Consider the following 15314-nt stretch of genomic DNA (forward strand, 5'->3'; position numbering starts at 1 on the left):
GCTTTGGTCTCGTGTTAAAAAGGCTGACAGAAAGCCAACACATAGCTCCTGCGACGGTCCCTGGGGCTCCGATGATCGACCTCGCGCTCTCGCCCCGGAACTGTTGGTGTGATTATTAACCAATGCCTCCTTTCCCGCCCAGCTCTGTCGCCCAGGCGCTGAAGACTGGAGTCCCAGTGCAGCCGGAACATTTCGAACAGGTCACCATCTACTTCAGCGATATTGTTGGCTTCACCACAATCTCGGCCATGAGCGATCCGATCGAGGTGGTCGACCTCCTCAATGACCTCTACACTTTGTTTGATGCCATCATCGGTTCCCATGACGTGTACAAGGTAATTAGTTTGTCGTTGAGAGAGAGAGAGAGAGAGGGGGGGTCTTGAGGATTACAGTCCTGGTCTCCTTATTTAAGGAGGGATATATTTAGCTTGGAGGCAGTTCAGAGAAGGTTCACTCGGTTGATTCCGGAGATGAGGGGGTTGTCTTATGTTGAGCAGGTTGGGCCTGTATTCATTGAAAAATGCATTGAACGTCTAATGATTAGTGTGGGAGTGTAGATGCAGAATAGTAAATAGTTTTCTCACGTTGGGAACTCCTCCTGTTCTTTGCTTTACTGAGCCAGGTTAAAGGCTGACTGCTTATTGGCCAATGAACACAGGAAGAGGAGGAGGCCATTCAGCCCCTCGAGCCTATTCCACTCAATGGGATCGTGGCTGATCTGTGACCTAACTCTATCCACCCGCCTTTGCCCCATATCCCTTAATACCTCTGGTTAACATAAAGCTATCCATCTCAGATTTAAAATCAACAATCGGCCCAGCACCAATTGCCATTTGCGGGAGAATTCCAAACCTCTCCCACCCTGTGTGTGTAGAAGTATTCCCTAATTTCACTCCTGAAAGGTCTGGCTCTAATCTTTAGACTGTGCCCCTAGTCCTAGACTCCCCAACCAGCGGCAATAGTCTCTCTATCTACCCTCTCCGCTCCCCGTAATATCCTGAAACCTTCGATCAGAGCCCCCCTTAACCTTCTATAGTCCGGGGAATACAGCCCTAGTTTGTGTAATCTCTCCTCGTAACTTAACCCTTGCAGTCTGGGTGCAGCTCTGGTAAACCTACACTGCACTCCCTCCAAGACCAATATACCCTCCCTGAGGTGTGGGGCCCGGAACTGCTCACAGTGCTCCAGGTGTGGTCTAACCAGGGCTTTGTACAGCTGCAGCATAACTTCTACCCCCTTGTATTCTAGCCCTCGATATAAAGGCCAGCATCCCATTAGCCTTTCTGATGATTTTCTGTACCTGTCCGTGACATTTTAATGATCGATGTACCTGGACCCCCCCCAAGTCCCTATGGACCGTCACTGTTTGTAGCTTTTTACCATTTAGAAAGTACTCCGTGGTAATTTCTTTAGGTCCAAAGTGAATGACCTCACATTTGCCCAAATTGAAATCCATTTGCCACAGTTTTTAATTCACTTAATCTGTCGATAAAAGGGCCACATTACAGCAAAATTCTAAAGGGGCAAAGTGTGTTAAAAAGACAAGCCTGAAGGCTCTGTGCCTCAATGCGAGGAGTATTTGGAATAAGGTGGATGAATTAACTGCACAGATAGCAGTTAACGGATACGATGTAATTGGCATCACGGAGACATGGCTCCAGGGTGACCCAGGCTGGGAACTCAATATCCAGGGGTATTCAGCATTTAGGAAGGATAGACAGAAAGGAAAAGGAGGTGGGGTGGCGTTGCTGGTTAAAGAGGAAATTAATGCAATTGTAAGGAAGGACGTTAGCCTGGATGATGTGGAATCGGTATGGGTGGAGCTACGGAATACCAAAGGGCAGAAAATGCTAGTGGGAGTTGTGTACAGACCACCAAACAGTAGTAGTGATGTTGGGGTCAGCATCAAACAAGAAATAAGGGATGTGTGCAATAGAGGTACAGCAGTTATCATGGGCGACTTTAATCTACATATAGATTGGGCTAACCAAACTGGTAGCAATGCGGTGGAGAAGGATTTCCTGGAGTGTTTTAGGGATGGTTTTCTAGACCAATATGTCGAGGAACCAACCAGAGAGCTGACCATCCTAGACTGGGTGATGTGTAATGAGAAGGGACTAATTAGCAATCTTGTTGTACGAGGCCCCTTGGGGAAGAGTGACCATAATATGGTAGAATTCTTTATTAAGATGGAGAGTGACACAGTTAATTCGGAAACTAGGGTCCTGAACTTAAGGAAAGGTAACTTCGACGGTATGAGATGTGAATTTGCTAGAATAGACTGGCAGAGGATACTTAAAGGGTTGATGGTGGATAAACAATGGCAAACATTTAAAGATCACATGGATGAACTTCAGCAATTGTACATCCCTGTCTGGAGTAAAAATAAAACTGGGAAGGTGGCTCAACCGTGGCTAACAAGGGAAATTAAGGATAGTGTTAAATCCAAGGAAGAGGCATACAAATTGGCCAGAGAAAGTAACAAACCTGAGGACTGGGAGGAATTTAGAATTCAGCAGAGGAGGACTAAGGGTTTAATTAGGAGGGGGAAAATGGAGTATGAGAGGGAGCTTGCTGGGAACATAAAAACTGACTGCAAAAGCTTCTATAAATATGTGAAGAGAAAAAATTAGTGAAGATAAACGTAGGTCCCTTGCAGTCAGATTCAGGTGAATTTATAATGGGGAACAAAGAAATGACAGACCAATTGAACAAATACTTCGGTTCTGTCTTCATGAAGGAAGACACAAATAACCTTCCGAATGTACTCGGGGACAGTGGGTCTAGTGCGAAGGAGGAATTGAAGGATATCCTTATTAGACGGGAGATTGTGTTAGGGAAATTGATGGGATTGAAGGCCGATAAATCCCCGGGGCCTGATAGTCTGCATCCCAGAGTACTTAAGGAAGTGGCCCTAGAAATAGTGGATGCATTGGTGATCATTTTCCAACAGTCTATCGACTCGGGATCAGTTCCTATGTAACACCACTTTTTAAAAAAGGAGGGAGAGAGAAAGCAGGTAATTATAGACCGGTTAGCCCGACATCAGTAGTGGGGAAAATGTTGGAATCAATTATTAAAGATGAAAAAGCAGCGCATTTGGAAAGCAGTGACAGGATCGGTCCAAGTCAGCATGGATTTATGAAAGGGAAATCATGCTTGATGAAACTTCTGGAATTTCTTGAGGATGTAACTCATAGAGTGGACAAGGGAGAACCAGTGGATGTGGTGTATTTGGACTTTCAAAGGGCTTTTGACAATGTCCCGCACGAGAGATTGGTGTACAAAATCAAAGCACATGGTATTGGGGGTAATGTACTGACGTGGATAGAGAACTGGTTGGCAGACAGGAAGCACAGAGTCGGGATAAACGGGTCCTTTTCAAAATGGCAGGCAGTGACTAGTGGGGTGCCGCAGGGCTCGGTGCTGGGATCCCAGTTCTTTACAATATACATTAATGATTTAGATGAAGGAATTGAGTGAAATATCTCCAAGTTTGCAGATGACACTAAGCTGGGTGGCGGTGTGAGCTGTGAGGAGGATGCTAAGAGGCTGCAGGGTGACTTGGACAGGTTAGGTGAGTGAGAAAATGCATGGCAGATGTAGTATAATGCGGATAAATGTGAGGTTATCCATTTTGGGGGCAAAAACATGAAGGCAGAATATTATCTGAATGGCGGCAGATTAGGAAAAGGGAAGGTGCAACGAGACCTGGGTGTCATGGTACATCAGTCATTGAAGGTTGGCATGCAGGTACAGCAGGTGGTGAAGAAGGCAAATGGTATGTTGGCCTTCATAGCGAGAGGATTTGAGTATAGGAGCAGGGAGGTCTTACTGCAGTTGTACAGGGCCTTGGTGAGGCCTCACCTTGAATATTGTGTTCAGTTTTAGTCTCCTAATCTGAGGAAGGACGTTCTTGCTATTGAGGGAGTGCAGTGAAGGTTCACCAGACTGATTCCCGGGATGGCAGGACTGACATATGAGGAGAGATTGGATCGACTGGGCCTGTATTCACTGGAGTTTAGAAGGATGAGAGGGGATCTCATAGAAACATATAAAATTCTGACGGGACTGGACAGGTTAGATGCGGGAAGAATGTTCCCGATGTTGGGGAAGTCCAGAACCAGGGACACAGTCACAGTCTAAGGATAAGGGGTAGGCCATTTAGGACTGAGATGAGGAGAAACTTCTTCACTCAGAGAGTTGTTAACCTGTGGAATTCTCTACCACAGAAAGTTGTTGAGGCCAGTTCGTTAGATATATTCAAGAGGGAGTTAGATGTGGCCCTTACGGCTAAAGGGATCAAGGGGTATGGAGAGAAAGCAGGAAAGGGGTACTGAGGGAATGATCAGCCATGATCTTATTGAATGGTGGTGCAGGCTCGAAGGGCTGAATGGCCTACTCCTGCACCTATTTTCTATGTTTTTATGTTTCTAATCCTCTGTAATTTTATGCCCACATTGCCACCTATCTTTGTGTCATCGACTAATTTAGATATATGTCTTTCGATGCCGTCATCTAAGTCGTGAATAAATACGGTGAATAGTTGAGGCCCCGACACAGATCCCTGTGGGACACCACGAGTCACATCCTGCCAACTTGAGAACCTGCCCATTATCCCCACTGCCTGTCTCCTGTTGCTCAGCTAGTCTCCTAACCAGCTCAGTCATTTGCCCTCAGCTCCGTGGGGGTTGATTTTAACTTCACAATTGGCACCCGGGGAGGAGGGACGTCAGTGAGGTAGAGAGACTGGAGAAGCTGGGGTTGTCCTCCTCGGGACGGAGAAAGTACAGAGGAGATTTCATCATCATCATCAGAGGCGATCCCTCGAAGCGAGGATGACTTGCTCCCACGCCAAAAAGGGATGAGTTCGCGGTGTCCCGATGAAGGACCTAATATTCCGGATCCCGAACTACATCCTGAAGGGTGGAAGATGCCTGTGTGTGGATTGTTTTAACGTGGGGTGACCGTTGCACACCAGCCACCACACGGGCTTGACAGAGCGAGGTCTCGGTCCAGGGGCAAGGGTTAACCAGGACGACTGGAGACCTGCTCTGCTGCACGGACCTAGTGCGCTCACATATCGCAGTGTGGGCTGGGCCCGTGCTGCCCCTGGGCCCTCGCCTCTCCTGGGCCCCGATCACGTCCCTCTACAATCTCGCGCCCCTCCTTCGCCCCGACCTCGCCGCTCCTGCTGTACCTGCCCGCGCTCCAATCACCGACCTGGACCTTGAGCAAACATATTTTTACGCAGCGAGTTGTTGTGATCGGGAGCCTGTTGCATGAAATGGGCGCTGGGAGCAGGATGAAAACAAACTTTTTCGAAAGGGAATTGGGTAGAGACTTGAAGGGGAAAGATTTTCAGAGTTACGGGGAGAGAGTAGGGGGGGATGGGGCTGATTGGACAGCTCTACCGAGGAGCCAGGTCGGGCGGAATGTCTTCCTCCTGTGCGGTATCTGTCGTGTGTGGAGAAAGAGTCAGACTGAACACTGTGAGCTCAAAAGTAAAGTGTGACCGTAGTCTTTTATTGCAGGTCTCCAGAGTGTGTGAAGCCTCCTTAAATACCTGTGCTCCCAAGGGATTATGGGAGGCCCTGGGACTCCGGGGAATGAGCCCTCTGGTGGCTGTACAGAGTAAATACAGGTATATAACAGTATCGCTGTGCGATTGCAGGTGGAGACGATTGGCGATGCCTACATGGTGGCCTCAGGACTCCCGACCCGCAATGGGAGCCGCCACGCGGCCGAGATCGCCAACATGTCCCTGGACATCCTCAGCAGCATCGGCACCTTCAAGATGAGGCACATGCCCGACGTCCCGGTGCGCATCCGGATCGGGCTGCACTCAGGTACCCGGCACCGCTCCCCCGCAACTCGGCTCTTACCCCCGCCGAGACTCTGGACGCGAGGCGGGATGGTGAAACACAAAGATTTGCATTTCTATAGCGCCTTTCCCCACCGCGGGACGTCCCGAAGCACTCCGCCGCCAATGAGGAACTTTTTGGAGAGCGGTCACTGTTGGAATGCGGGAAGCGCGGTTGCTAAATTAGCGCACAGCAAGCTCCCACGCACAGCACGGTGATAATGACCAGATCATCTGTTTTTATTTCTGTTGATTTAGAGATAAATATTGGCCCCAGGACACCGGGGAGAACTCCCCCTGCTCTTCTTCCAAATGTCATGGGACCTTTTGCGTCCACCTGAGAGACAACAGACGGGGCCTCGGTTTAATGTCTCCTCCGGAAGCCGGCGCTCCCTCAGTGCGGTGCTCCCTCAGTATAGCGTTCCCTCGGTACCGCCCCTCCGACAGTGCGGCGCTCCCTCACTACCGCCCCTCCGACAGTGCGGCGCTCCCTCAGTACTGCCCCTCCGACAGTGCGGGGCTCCCTCAGTACTGCCCCTCCAACAGTGCGGCACTCCCTCAGTGCAGCCCCTCTGACAGTGTGGTGCTCCCTCAGTACTGCCCCTCCAACAGTGCGGCACTCCCTCAGTACTGCCCCTCCGACAGTGTGGTGCTCCCTCAGTACTGCCCCTCCGACAGTGCGGCGCTCCCTCAGTATTGCCCCTCCGACAGTGCGGCACTCCCTCAGTACTGCCCCTCCGACAGTGCGGCACTCCCTCAGTGCAGCCCCTCTGACAGTGCGGCACTCCCTCAGTACTGCCCCTCCGACAGTGCGGCACTCCCTCAGTGCAGCCCCTCTGACAGTGCGGCACTCCCTCAGTACTGCCCCTCCGACAGTGCGGCACTCCCTCAGTGCAGCCCCTCTGACAGTGCGGCACTCCCTCAGTACTGCCCCTCCGACAGTGCGGCACTCCCTCAGTGCAGCCCCTCTGACAGTGCGGCACTCCCTCAGTACTGCCCCTCCGACAGTGCGGCACTCCCTCAGTACTGCCCCTCCGACAGTGCGGCGCTCCCTCAGTACTGCCCCTCCGACAGTGCGGCACTCCCTCAGTGCAGCCCCTCTGACAGTGCGGCACTCCCTCAGTACTGTCCCTCCGACAGTGCGGCGCTCCCTCAGTACTGCCCCTCCGACAGTGCGGCACTCCCTCAGTGCAGCCCCTCCGACAGTGCGGCACTCCCTCAGTACTGCCCCTCCGACAGTGCGGCACTCCCTCAGTGCAGCCCCTACGTTAAACTCCTGGTTTTGTGATTGAACAGTGGCAATGGTCAGCCAGACCGCCCAGGTCCCATTCCCGGCCTGTGCAGACATCGCTGGTCAGCGGCGGCACAATCATTGCTGGGAGATGGCACGAGGCTGGTGGCTGGGCAGACTGGCCAGTCCCAGAGTAACGCTAATACTCTCCGTCTGTAATCCCAGCTCACACACTGGGGCACTCTGGGAGTTGTAGTCCACCACTTCCCACAATGCCCAGTCACTGGTGCGCTCTGGGAGTTGTAGTCCACCAATTCCCACAATTCCCAGAGTCACACTGGTGCATGCTGAGAGTTGTAGTCCATCACTTCCCACAAATGCCCAGATTCACACTGTTGCACTCTGGGAGTTGTAGTTCACCACTCCCACAATGCCCAGTCACAGTGTTGCATTCTGGGAGTTGTAGTTCACTACTTGGATTAGCCCCTCACCCCAACCTCAATATACGGCGGGGGGTGTGATCGTTGCCTTCTGATCATTGAGCGTAGAAATGGGTATGGGGGTATGGGCCAAGGCTTAAAACAGAGGGGAATGTGTGACAACTAACTGAGGTGTAAATGCTGCTTCCTGTGTTTAAGGTCCGTGTGTGGCAGGTGTGGTGGGACTGACCATGCCCAGATATTGCCTCTTTGGAGACACCGTCAACACTGCGTCACGCATAGAGTCCACTGGCTTGCGTGAGTAGGCACCGCACTAGGGAGAGGCTTCCATCAGCGGGCAGGCCGGGGACAATAGCAATTGTTTTGGACACGTGACTCATCCCATAACCATCGACACTCACCCAAACGACTGAGGGATTCACGTCAGCCAAGTTCCTGTTTACCCGATGGGACGCGCCAAATCTCACCCCTCCCCCTTCCGTCCAGGCAGACAGCACGGAGAAAGAGAATTCATTAATTGCTTCATTATATATCATCATTCACGACCACCGGACGTCCCAAAGCGCTTTACAGCCAGTGAAGTACTTTTTTGAAGTGCGGTCACGTTGTAATGTGGGAAATGCAGCCACCAATTTGTGCACAGCAAGCTCCCACAAACAGCAATGTGATCACGGCCAGAGAATCAGTTTTGCTGTGCTGTTGATTGAGGGATAAATATTGTTCAGGTTGCCAGGAAGAACTCCCCTGTTCTTCTTTGTGTTGGGACCTTTTATGTCCTTCTGAGATTGCAGACGGGTTTAACGTCTCATCCGAAAGAGGGCACCTCCAACAATGCGGCACTCCCTCAGTACTGCCCCTCCGACACTACAGCGCTCCCTCAGTACTGCCGCTCCGACAGTGCGGCGCTCCCTCAGTACTGCCCCTCCGACAGTGCGGCGCTCCCTCAGTACTGACCCTCCGACAGTGCGGCGCTCCCTCAGCACTGTCCCTCCGACAGTGCGGCGCTCCCTCAGTACTGTCCCTCCGTCAGTGCGGCGCTCCCTCAGTACTGACCCTCCGACAGTGCGGCGCTCCCTCAGTACTGCCCCTCCGACAGTGCGGCGCTCCCTCAGTACTGACCCTCCGACAGTGCGGCGCTCCCTCAGTACTGCCCCTCCGACAGTGCGGCGCTCCCTCAGTACTGCCCCTCCGACAGTACGGCGCTCCCTCAGTACTGCCCCTCCGACAGTGCGGCGCTCCCTCAGTACTGACCCTCCGACAGTGCGGCGCTCCCTCAGTACTGTCCCTCCGACAGTGCGGCACTCCCTCAGTACTGCCCCTCCGACAGTGCGGTGCTCCCTCAGTACTGACCCTCCGACAGTGCGGCGCTCCCTCAGTACTGCCCCTCCGACAGTGCGGCACTCCCTCAGTACTGCCCCTCCGACAGTGCGGCGCTCCCATTCTATATATAATTCACCCGCTGCATCCCTCGATTTGATTCCAGCCTGTAACTCACTCCCGGATATCTGCTATCCTATGAATAATCGATAATGTCCATGTTTGCAGCCTACAGAATTCACTTGAGTGAAAATACAGTGAACATCTTGGTGCATCTTAACCAAGGCTACAAAATCGACCTGAGAGGCAAAACGGAATTGAAGGTGAAGGAAATTATATAATCAGTGATCGAGGGTGTTTACAGATCGAGGGTGTTTACTGATCGAGGGTGTTTACTGATCGAGGGTGTTTACAGATGGAGGGTGTTTACTGATCGAGGGTGTTTACTGATCGAGGGTGTTTAGTGATCGAGGGTGTTTACAGATCGAGGGAGTTTATGATCGAGGGTGTTTACTGATCGAGGGTGTTTACAGATCGAGGGTGTTTACAGATCGAGGGTGTTTACTGATCGAGGGTGTTTACTGATCGAGGGTGTTTACAGATCGAGGGTGTTTATGATCGAGGGTGTTTACTGATCGAGGGTGTTTACAGATGGAGGGTGTTTATGATCGAGGGTGTTTACTGATCGAGGGTGTTTACAGATCGAGGGTGTTTACAGATCGAGGGTGTTTACTGATCGAGGGTGTTTACAGATCGAGGGTGTTTATGATCGAGGGTGTTTACAGATCGAGGGTGTTTACTGATCGAGGGTGTTTACTGATCGAGGGTGTTTACAGATCGAGGGTGTTTACTGATCGAGGGTGTTTACAGATCGAGGGTGTTTACTGATCGAGGGTGTTTACTGATCGAGGGTGTTTACTGATCGAGGGTGTTTACAGATCGAGGGTGTTTACAGATCGAGGGTGTTTACTGATCGAGGGTGTTTACTGATCGAGGGTGTTTACAGATCGAGGGTGTTTACAGATCGAGGGTGTTTACTGATCGAGGGTGTTTACTGATCGAGGGTGTTTACAGATCGAGGGTGTTTACAGATCGAGGGTGTTTACAGATCGAGGGTGTTTACTGATCGAGGGTGTTTACAGATCGAGGGTGTTTACTGATCGAGGGTGTTTACTGATCGAGGATGTTTACAGATCGAGGGTGTTTACTGATCGAGGGTGTTTACTGATCGAGGGTGTTTACAGATCGAGGGTGTTTACAGATCGAGGGTGTTTACAGATCGAGGGTGTTTACTGATCGAGGGTGTTTACTGATCGAGGGGGTTTACAGATCGAGGGTGTTTACAGATCGAGGGTGTTTACTGATCGAGGGTGTTTACAGATCGAGGGTGTTTACAGATCGAGGGTGTTTACTGATCGAGGGTGTTTACTGATCGAGGGTGTTTACAGATCGAGGGTGTTTACAGATCGAGGGTGTTTACTGATCGAGGGTGTTTATGATCGAGGGTGTTTACAGATCGAGGGTGTTTACTGATCGAGGGTGTTTACAGATCGAGGGTGTTTACAGATCGAGGGTGTTTACAGATCGAGGGTGTTTACTGATCGAGGGTGTTTACAGATCGAGGGTGTTTACAGATCGAGGGTGTTTACAGATCGAGGGTGTTTACTGATCGAGGGTGTTTACAGATCGAGGGTGTTTACCGATCGAGGGTGTTTACCGATCGAGGGTGTTTACAGATCGAGGGTGTTTACTGATCGAGGGTGTTTACTGATCGAGGGTGTTTACAGATCGAGGGTGTTTACTGATCGAGGGTGTTTACTGATCGAGGGTGTTTACTGATCGAGGGTGTTTACAGATCGAGGGTGTTTACTGATCGAGGGTGTTTATGATCGAGGGTGTTTATGATCGAGGGTGTTTACTGATCGAGGGTGTTTACTGATCGTGGGTGTTTATGATCGAGGGTGTTTATGATCGAGGGTGTTTATGATCGAGGGTGTTTACAGATCGAGGGTGTTTATGATCGAGGGTGTTTACAGATCGAGGGTGTTTACAGATCGAGGGTGTTTACTGATCGAGGGTGTTTACTGATCGAGGGTGTTTACAGATCGAGGGTGTTTACTGATCGAGGGTGTTTACTGATCGAGGGTGTTTACAGATCGAGGGTGTTTACTGATCGAGGGTGTTTACAGATCGAGGGTGTTTACTGATCGAGGGTGTTTACAGATCGAGGGTGTTTACAGATCGAGGGTGTTTACTGATCGAGGGTGTTTACAGATCGAGGGTGTTTACTGATCGAGGGTGTTTACAGATCGAGGGTGTTTACTGATCGAGGGTGTTTACAGATCGAGGGTGTTTACAGATCGAGGGTGTTTACTGATCGAGGGTGTTTACTGATCGAGGGTGTTTACTGATCGAGGGTGTTTACAGATCGAGGGTGTTTACTGATCGAGGGTGTTTACAGATCGAGGGTGTTTACTGATCGAGGGTGTTTACAGATCGAGGGTGTTTACTGATCGAGGGTGTTTACAGATCGAGGGTGTTTACAGATCGAGGGTGTTTACTGATCGAGGGTGTTTACAGATCGAGGGTGTTTACAGATCGAGGGTGTTTACTGATCGAGGGTGTTTACTGATCGAGGGTGTTTACAGATCGAGGGTGTTTACTGATCGAGGGTGTTTACAGATCGAGGGTGTTTACAGATCGAGGGTGTTTACTGATCGAGGGTGTTTACTGATCGAGGGTGTTTACTGATCGAGGGTGTTTACTGATCGAGGGTGTTTACTGATCGAGGGTGTTTACTGATCGAGGGTGTTTACTGATTGAGGGTGTTTACTGATCGAGGGTGTTTACAGATCGAGGGTGTTTACTGATCGAGGGTGTTTACTGATCGAGGGTGTTTACAGATCGAGGGTGTTTACAGATCGAGGGTGTTTACAGATCGAGGGTGTTTACAGATCGAGGGTGTTTACAGATCGAGTGTGTTTACAGATCGAGGGTGTTTACTGATCGAGGCTGTTTACAGATCGAGGGTGTTTACAGATCGAGGGTGTTTACAGATCGAGGGTGTTTACTGATCGAGGGTGTTTACAGATCGAGGGTGTTTACAGATCGAGGGTGTTTACAGATCGAGGGTGTTTACTGATCGAGGGTGTTTACAGATCGAGGGTGTTTACTGATCGAGGGTGTTTACAGATCGAGGGTGTTTACAGATCGAGGGTGTTTACAGATGAGGGTGTTTACTGATCGAGGGTGTTTACTGATCGAGGGTGTTTACAGATCGAGGGTGTTTACAGATCGAGGGTGTTTACTGATCGAGGGTGTTTACAGATCGAGGGTGTTTACAGATCGAGGGTGTTTACTGATCGAGGGTGTTTACTGATCGAGGGTGTTTACTGATCGAGGGTGTTTACTGATCGAGGGTGTTTACAGATCGAGGGTGTTTACTGATCGAGGGTGTTTACTGATCGAATGTGTTTACTGATCGAGGGTGTTTACAGATCGAGGGTGTTTACAGATCGAGGGTGTTTACAGATTGAGGGTGTTTACAGATCGAGGGTGTTTACAGATCGAGGGTGTTTACAGATCGAGGGTGTTTACTGATCGAGGGTGTTTACAGATCGAGGGTGTTTACTGATCGAGGGTGTTTACTGATCGAGAGTGTTTACAGATCGAGGGTGTTTACTGATCGAGGGAGTTTACAGATCGAGGGTGTTTACTGATCGAGGGTGTTTACAGATCGAGGGTGTTTACTGATCGAGGGTGTTTACAGATCGAGGGTGTTTACAGATCGAGGGTGTTTACTGATCGAGGGTGTTTACAGATCGAGGGTGTTTACTGATCGAGGGTGTTTACTGATCGAGGGTGTTTACTGATCGAGGGTGTTTACAGATCGAGGGTGTTTACTGATCGAGGGTGTTTACTGATCGAGGGTGTTTACCGATCGAGGGTGTTTACCGATCGAGGGTGTTTACCGATCGAGGGTGTTTACAGATCGAGGGTGTTTACTGATCGAGGGTGTTTACAGATCGAGGGTGTTTACTGATCGAGGCTGTTTACAGATCGAGGGTGTTTACAGATCGAGGGTGTTTACAGATCGAGGGTATTTACTGATCGAGGGTGTTTACAGATCGAGGGTGTTTACAGATCGAGGGTGTTTACAGATCGAGGGTGTTTACTGATCGAGGGTGTTTACAGATCGAGGGTGTTTACTGATCGAGGGTGTTTACAGATCGAGGGTGTTTACAGATCGAGGGTGTTTACAGATGAGGGTGTTTACTGATCGAGGGTGTTTACTGAAAGAGGGTGTTTACAGATCGAGGGTGTTTACAGATCGAGGGTGTTTACAGATCGAGGGTGTTTACTGATCGAGGGTGTTTACAGATCGAGGGTGTTTACTGATCGAGGGTGTTTACTGATCGAGGGTGTTTACTGATCGAGGGTGTTTACTGATCGAGGGTGTTTACAGATCGAGGGTGTTTACTGATCGAGGGTGTTTACTGATCGAATGTGTTTACTGATCGAGGGTGTTTACAGATCGAGGGTGTTTACAGATCGAGGGTGTTTACAGATCGAGGGTGTTTACTGATTGAGGGTGTTTACAGATCGAGGGTGTTTACTGATCGAGGGTGTTTACTGATCGAGGGTGTTTACAGATCGAGGGTGTTTACAGATCGAGGGTGTTTACAGATCGAGGGTGTTTACTGATCGAGGGTGTTTACTGATCGAGAGTGTTTACAGATCGAGGGTGTTTACTGATCGAGGGTGTTTATGATCGAGGGTGTTTATGATCGAGGGTGTTTATGATCGAGGGTGTTTACAGATCGAGGGTGTTTATGATCGAGGGTGTTTACAGATCGAGGGTGTTTACTGATCGAGGGTGTTTACTGATCGAGGGTGTTTACAGATCGAGGGTGTTTACTGATCGAGGGTGTTTACAGATCGAGGGTGTTTACAGATCGAGGGTGTTTACTGATTGAGGGTGTTTACAGATCGAGGGTGTTTACAGATCGAGGGTGTTTACAGATCGAGGGTGTTTACAGATCGAGGGTGTTTACAGATCGAGGGTGTTTACAGATCGAGGGTGTTTACTGATCGAGGGTGTTTACAGATCGAGGGTGTTTACAGATCGAGGGTGTTTACAGATCGAGGGTGTTTACAGATCGAGGGTGTTTACTGATCGAGGGAGTTTACAGATCGAGGGTGTTTACTGATCGAGGGTGTTTACAGATCGAGGGTGTTTACTGATCGAGGGTGTTTACAGATCGAGGGTGTTTACTGATCGAGGGTGTTTACAGATCGAGGGTGTTTACTGATCGAGGGTGTTTACTGATCGAGGGTGTTTACAGATCGAGGGTGTTTACTGATCGAGGGTGTTTACAGATCGAGGGTGTTTACTGATCGAGGGTGTTTACAGATCGAGGGTGTTTACTGATCGAGGGTGTTTACTGATCGAGGGTGTTTACAGATCGAGGGTGTTTACTGATCGAGGGTGTTTACTGATCGAGGGTGTTTACAGATCGAGGGTGTTTACTGATCGAGGGTGTTTACCGATCGAGGGTGTTTACCGATCGAGGGTGTTTACCGATCGAGGGTGTTTACAGATCGAGGGTGTTTACAGATCGAGGGTGTTTACAGATCGAGGGTGTTTACTGATCGAGGGTGTTTACAGATCGAGGGTGTTTACAGATCGAGGGTGTTTACAGATCGAGGGTGTTTACTGATCGAGTGTGTTTACAGATCGAGGGTGTTTACAGATCGAGGGTGTTTACTGATCGAGGGTGTTTACTGATCGAGTGTGTTTACTGATCGAGGGTGTTTACTGATCGAGGGTGTTTATGATCGAGGGTGTTTACTGATCGAGGGTGTTTACAGATCGAGGGTGTTTACAGATCGAGGGTGTTTACTGATCGAGGGTGTTTACAGATCGAGGGTGTTTACTGATCGAGGGTGTTTACAGATCGAGGGTGTTTACAGATCGAGGGTGTTTACAGATCGAGAGTGTTTACAGATCGAGTGTGTTTACAGATCGAGGGTGTTTACAGATCGAGGGTGTTTACTGATCGAGGCTGTTTACAGATCGAGGGTGTTTACAGATCGAGGGTGTTTACTGATCGAGGGTGTTTACAGATCGAGGGTGTTTACAGATCGAGGGTGTTTACAGATCGAGGGTGTTTACTGATCGAGGGTGTTTACAGATCGAGGGTGTTTACTGATCGAGGGTGTTTACAGATCGAGGGTGTTTACAGATCGAGGGTGTTTACAGATCGAGGGTGTTTACAGATGAGGGTGTTTACTGATCGAGGGTGTTTACTGAAAGAGGGTGTTTACAGATCGAGGGTGTTTACAGATCGAGGGTGTTTACAGATCGAGGGTGTTTACTGATCGAGGGTGTTTACTGATCGAGGGTGTTTACTGATCGAGGGTGTTTACAGATCGAGGGTGTTTACTGATCGAGGGTGTTTAC

The 15314-nt window shown here is 49.8% G+C and overlaps 1 protein-coding gene across 1 annotated transcript in view; it reads left to right on the forward strand.

Moving 5' to 3' along the window:
* Positions 1-15314, forward strand: part of LOC139232728 (retinal guanylyl cyclase 1-like) — a 77286-nt gene that overhangs the window by 42710 nt on the left and 19262 nt on the right. The window contains 4 exon segments of the mRNA XM_070863235.1: positions 143-335; positions 5675-5849; positions 7733-7831; positions 9080-9174. Of these exon segments, the coding sequence (XP_070719336.1) occupies positions 143-335; positions 5675-5849; positions 7733-7831; positions 9080-9174 (562 nt within the window).

This window comes from Pristiophorus japonicus, chromosome 20, assembly GCF_044704955.1.
Source record: "Pristiophorus japonicus isolate sPriJap1 chromosome 20, sPriJap1.hap1, whole genome shotgun sequence".
NCBI classification, from domain to species: Eukaryota; Metazoa; Chordata; class Chondrichthyes; family Pristiophoridae; genus Pristiophorus; species Pristiophorus japonicus.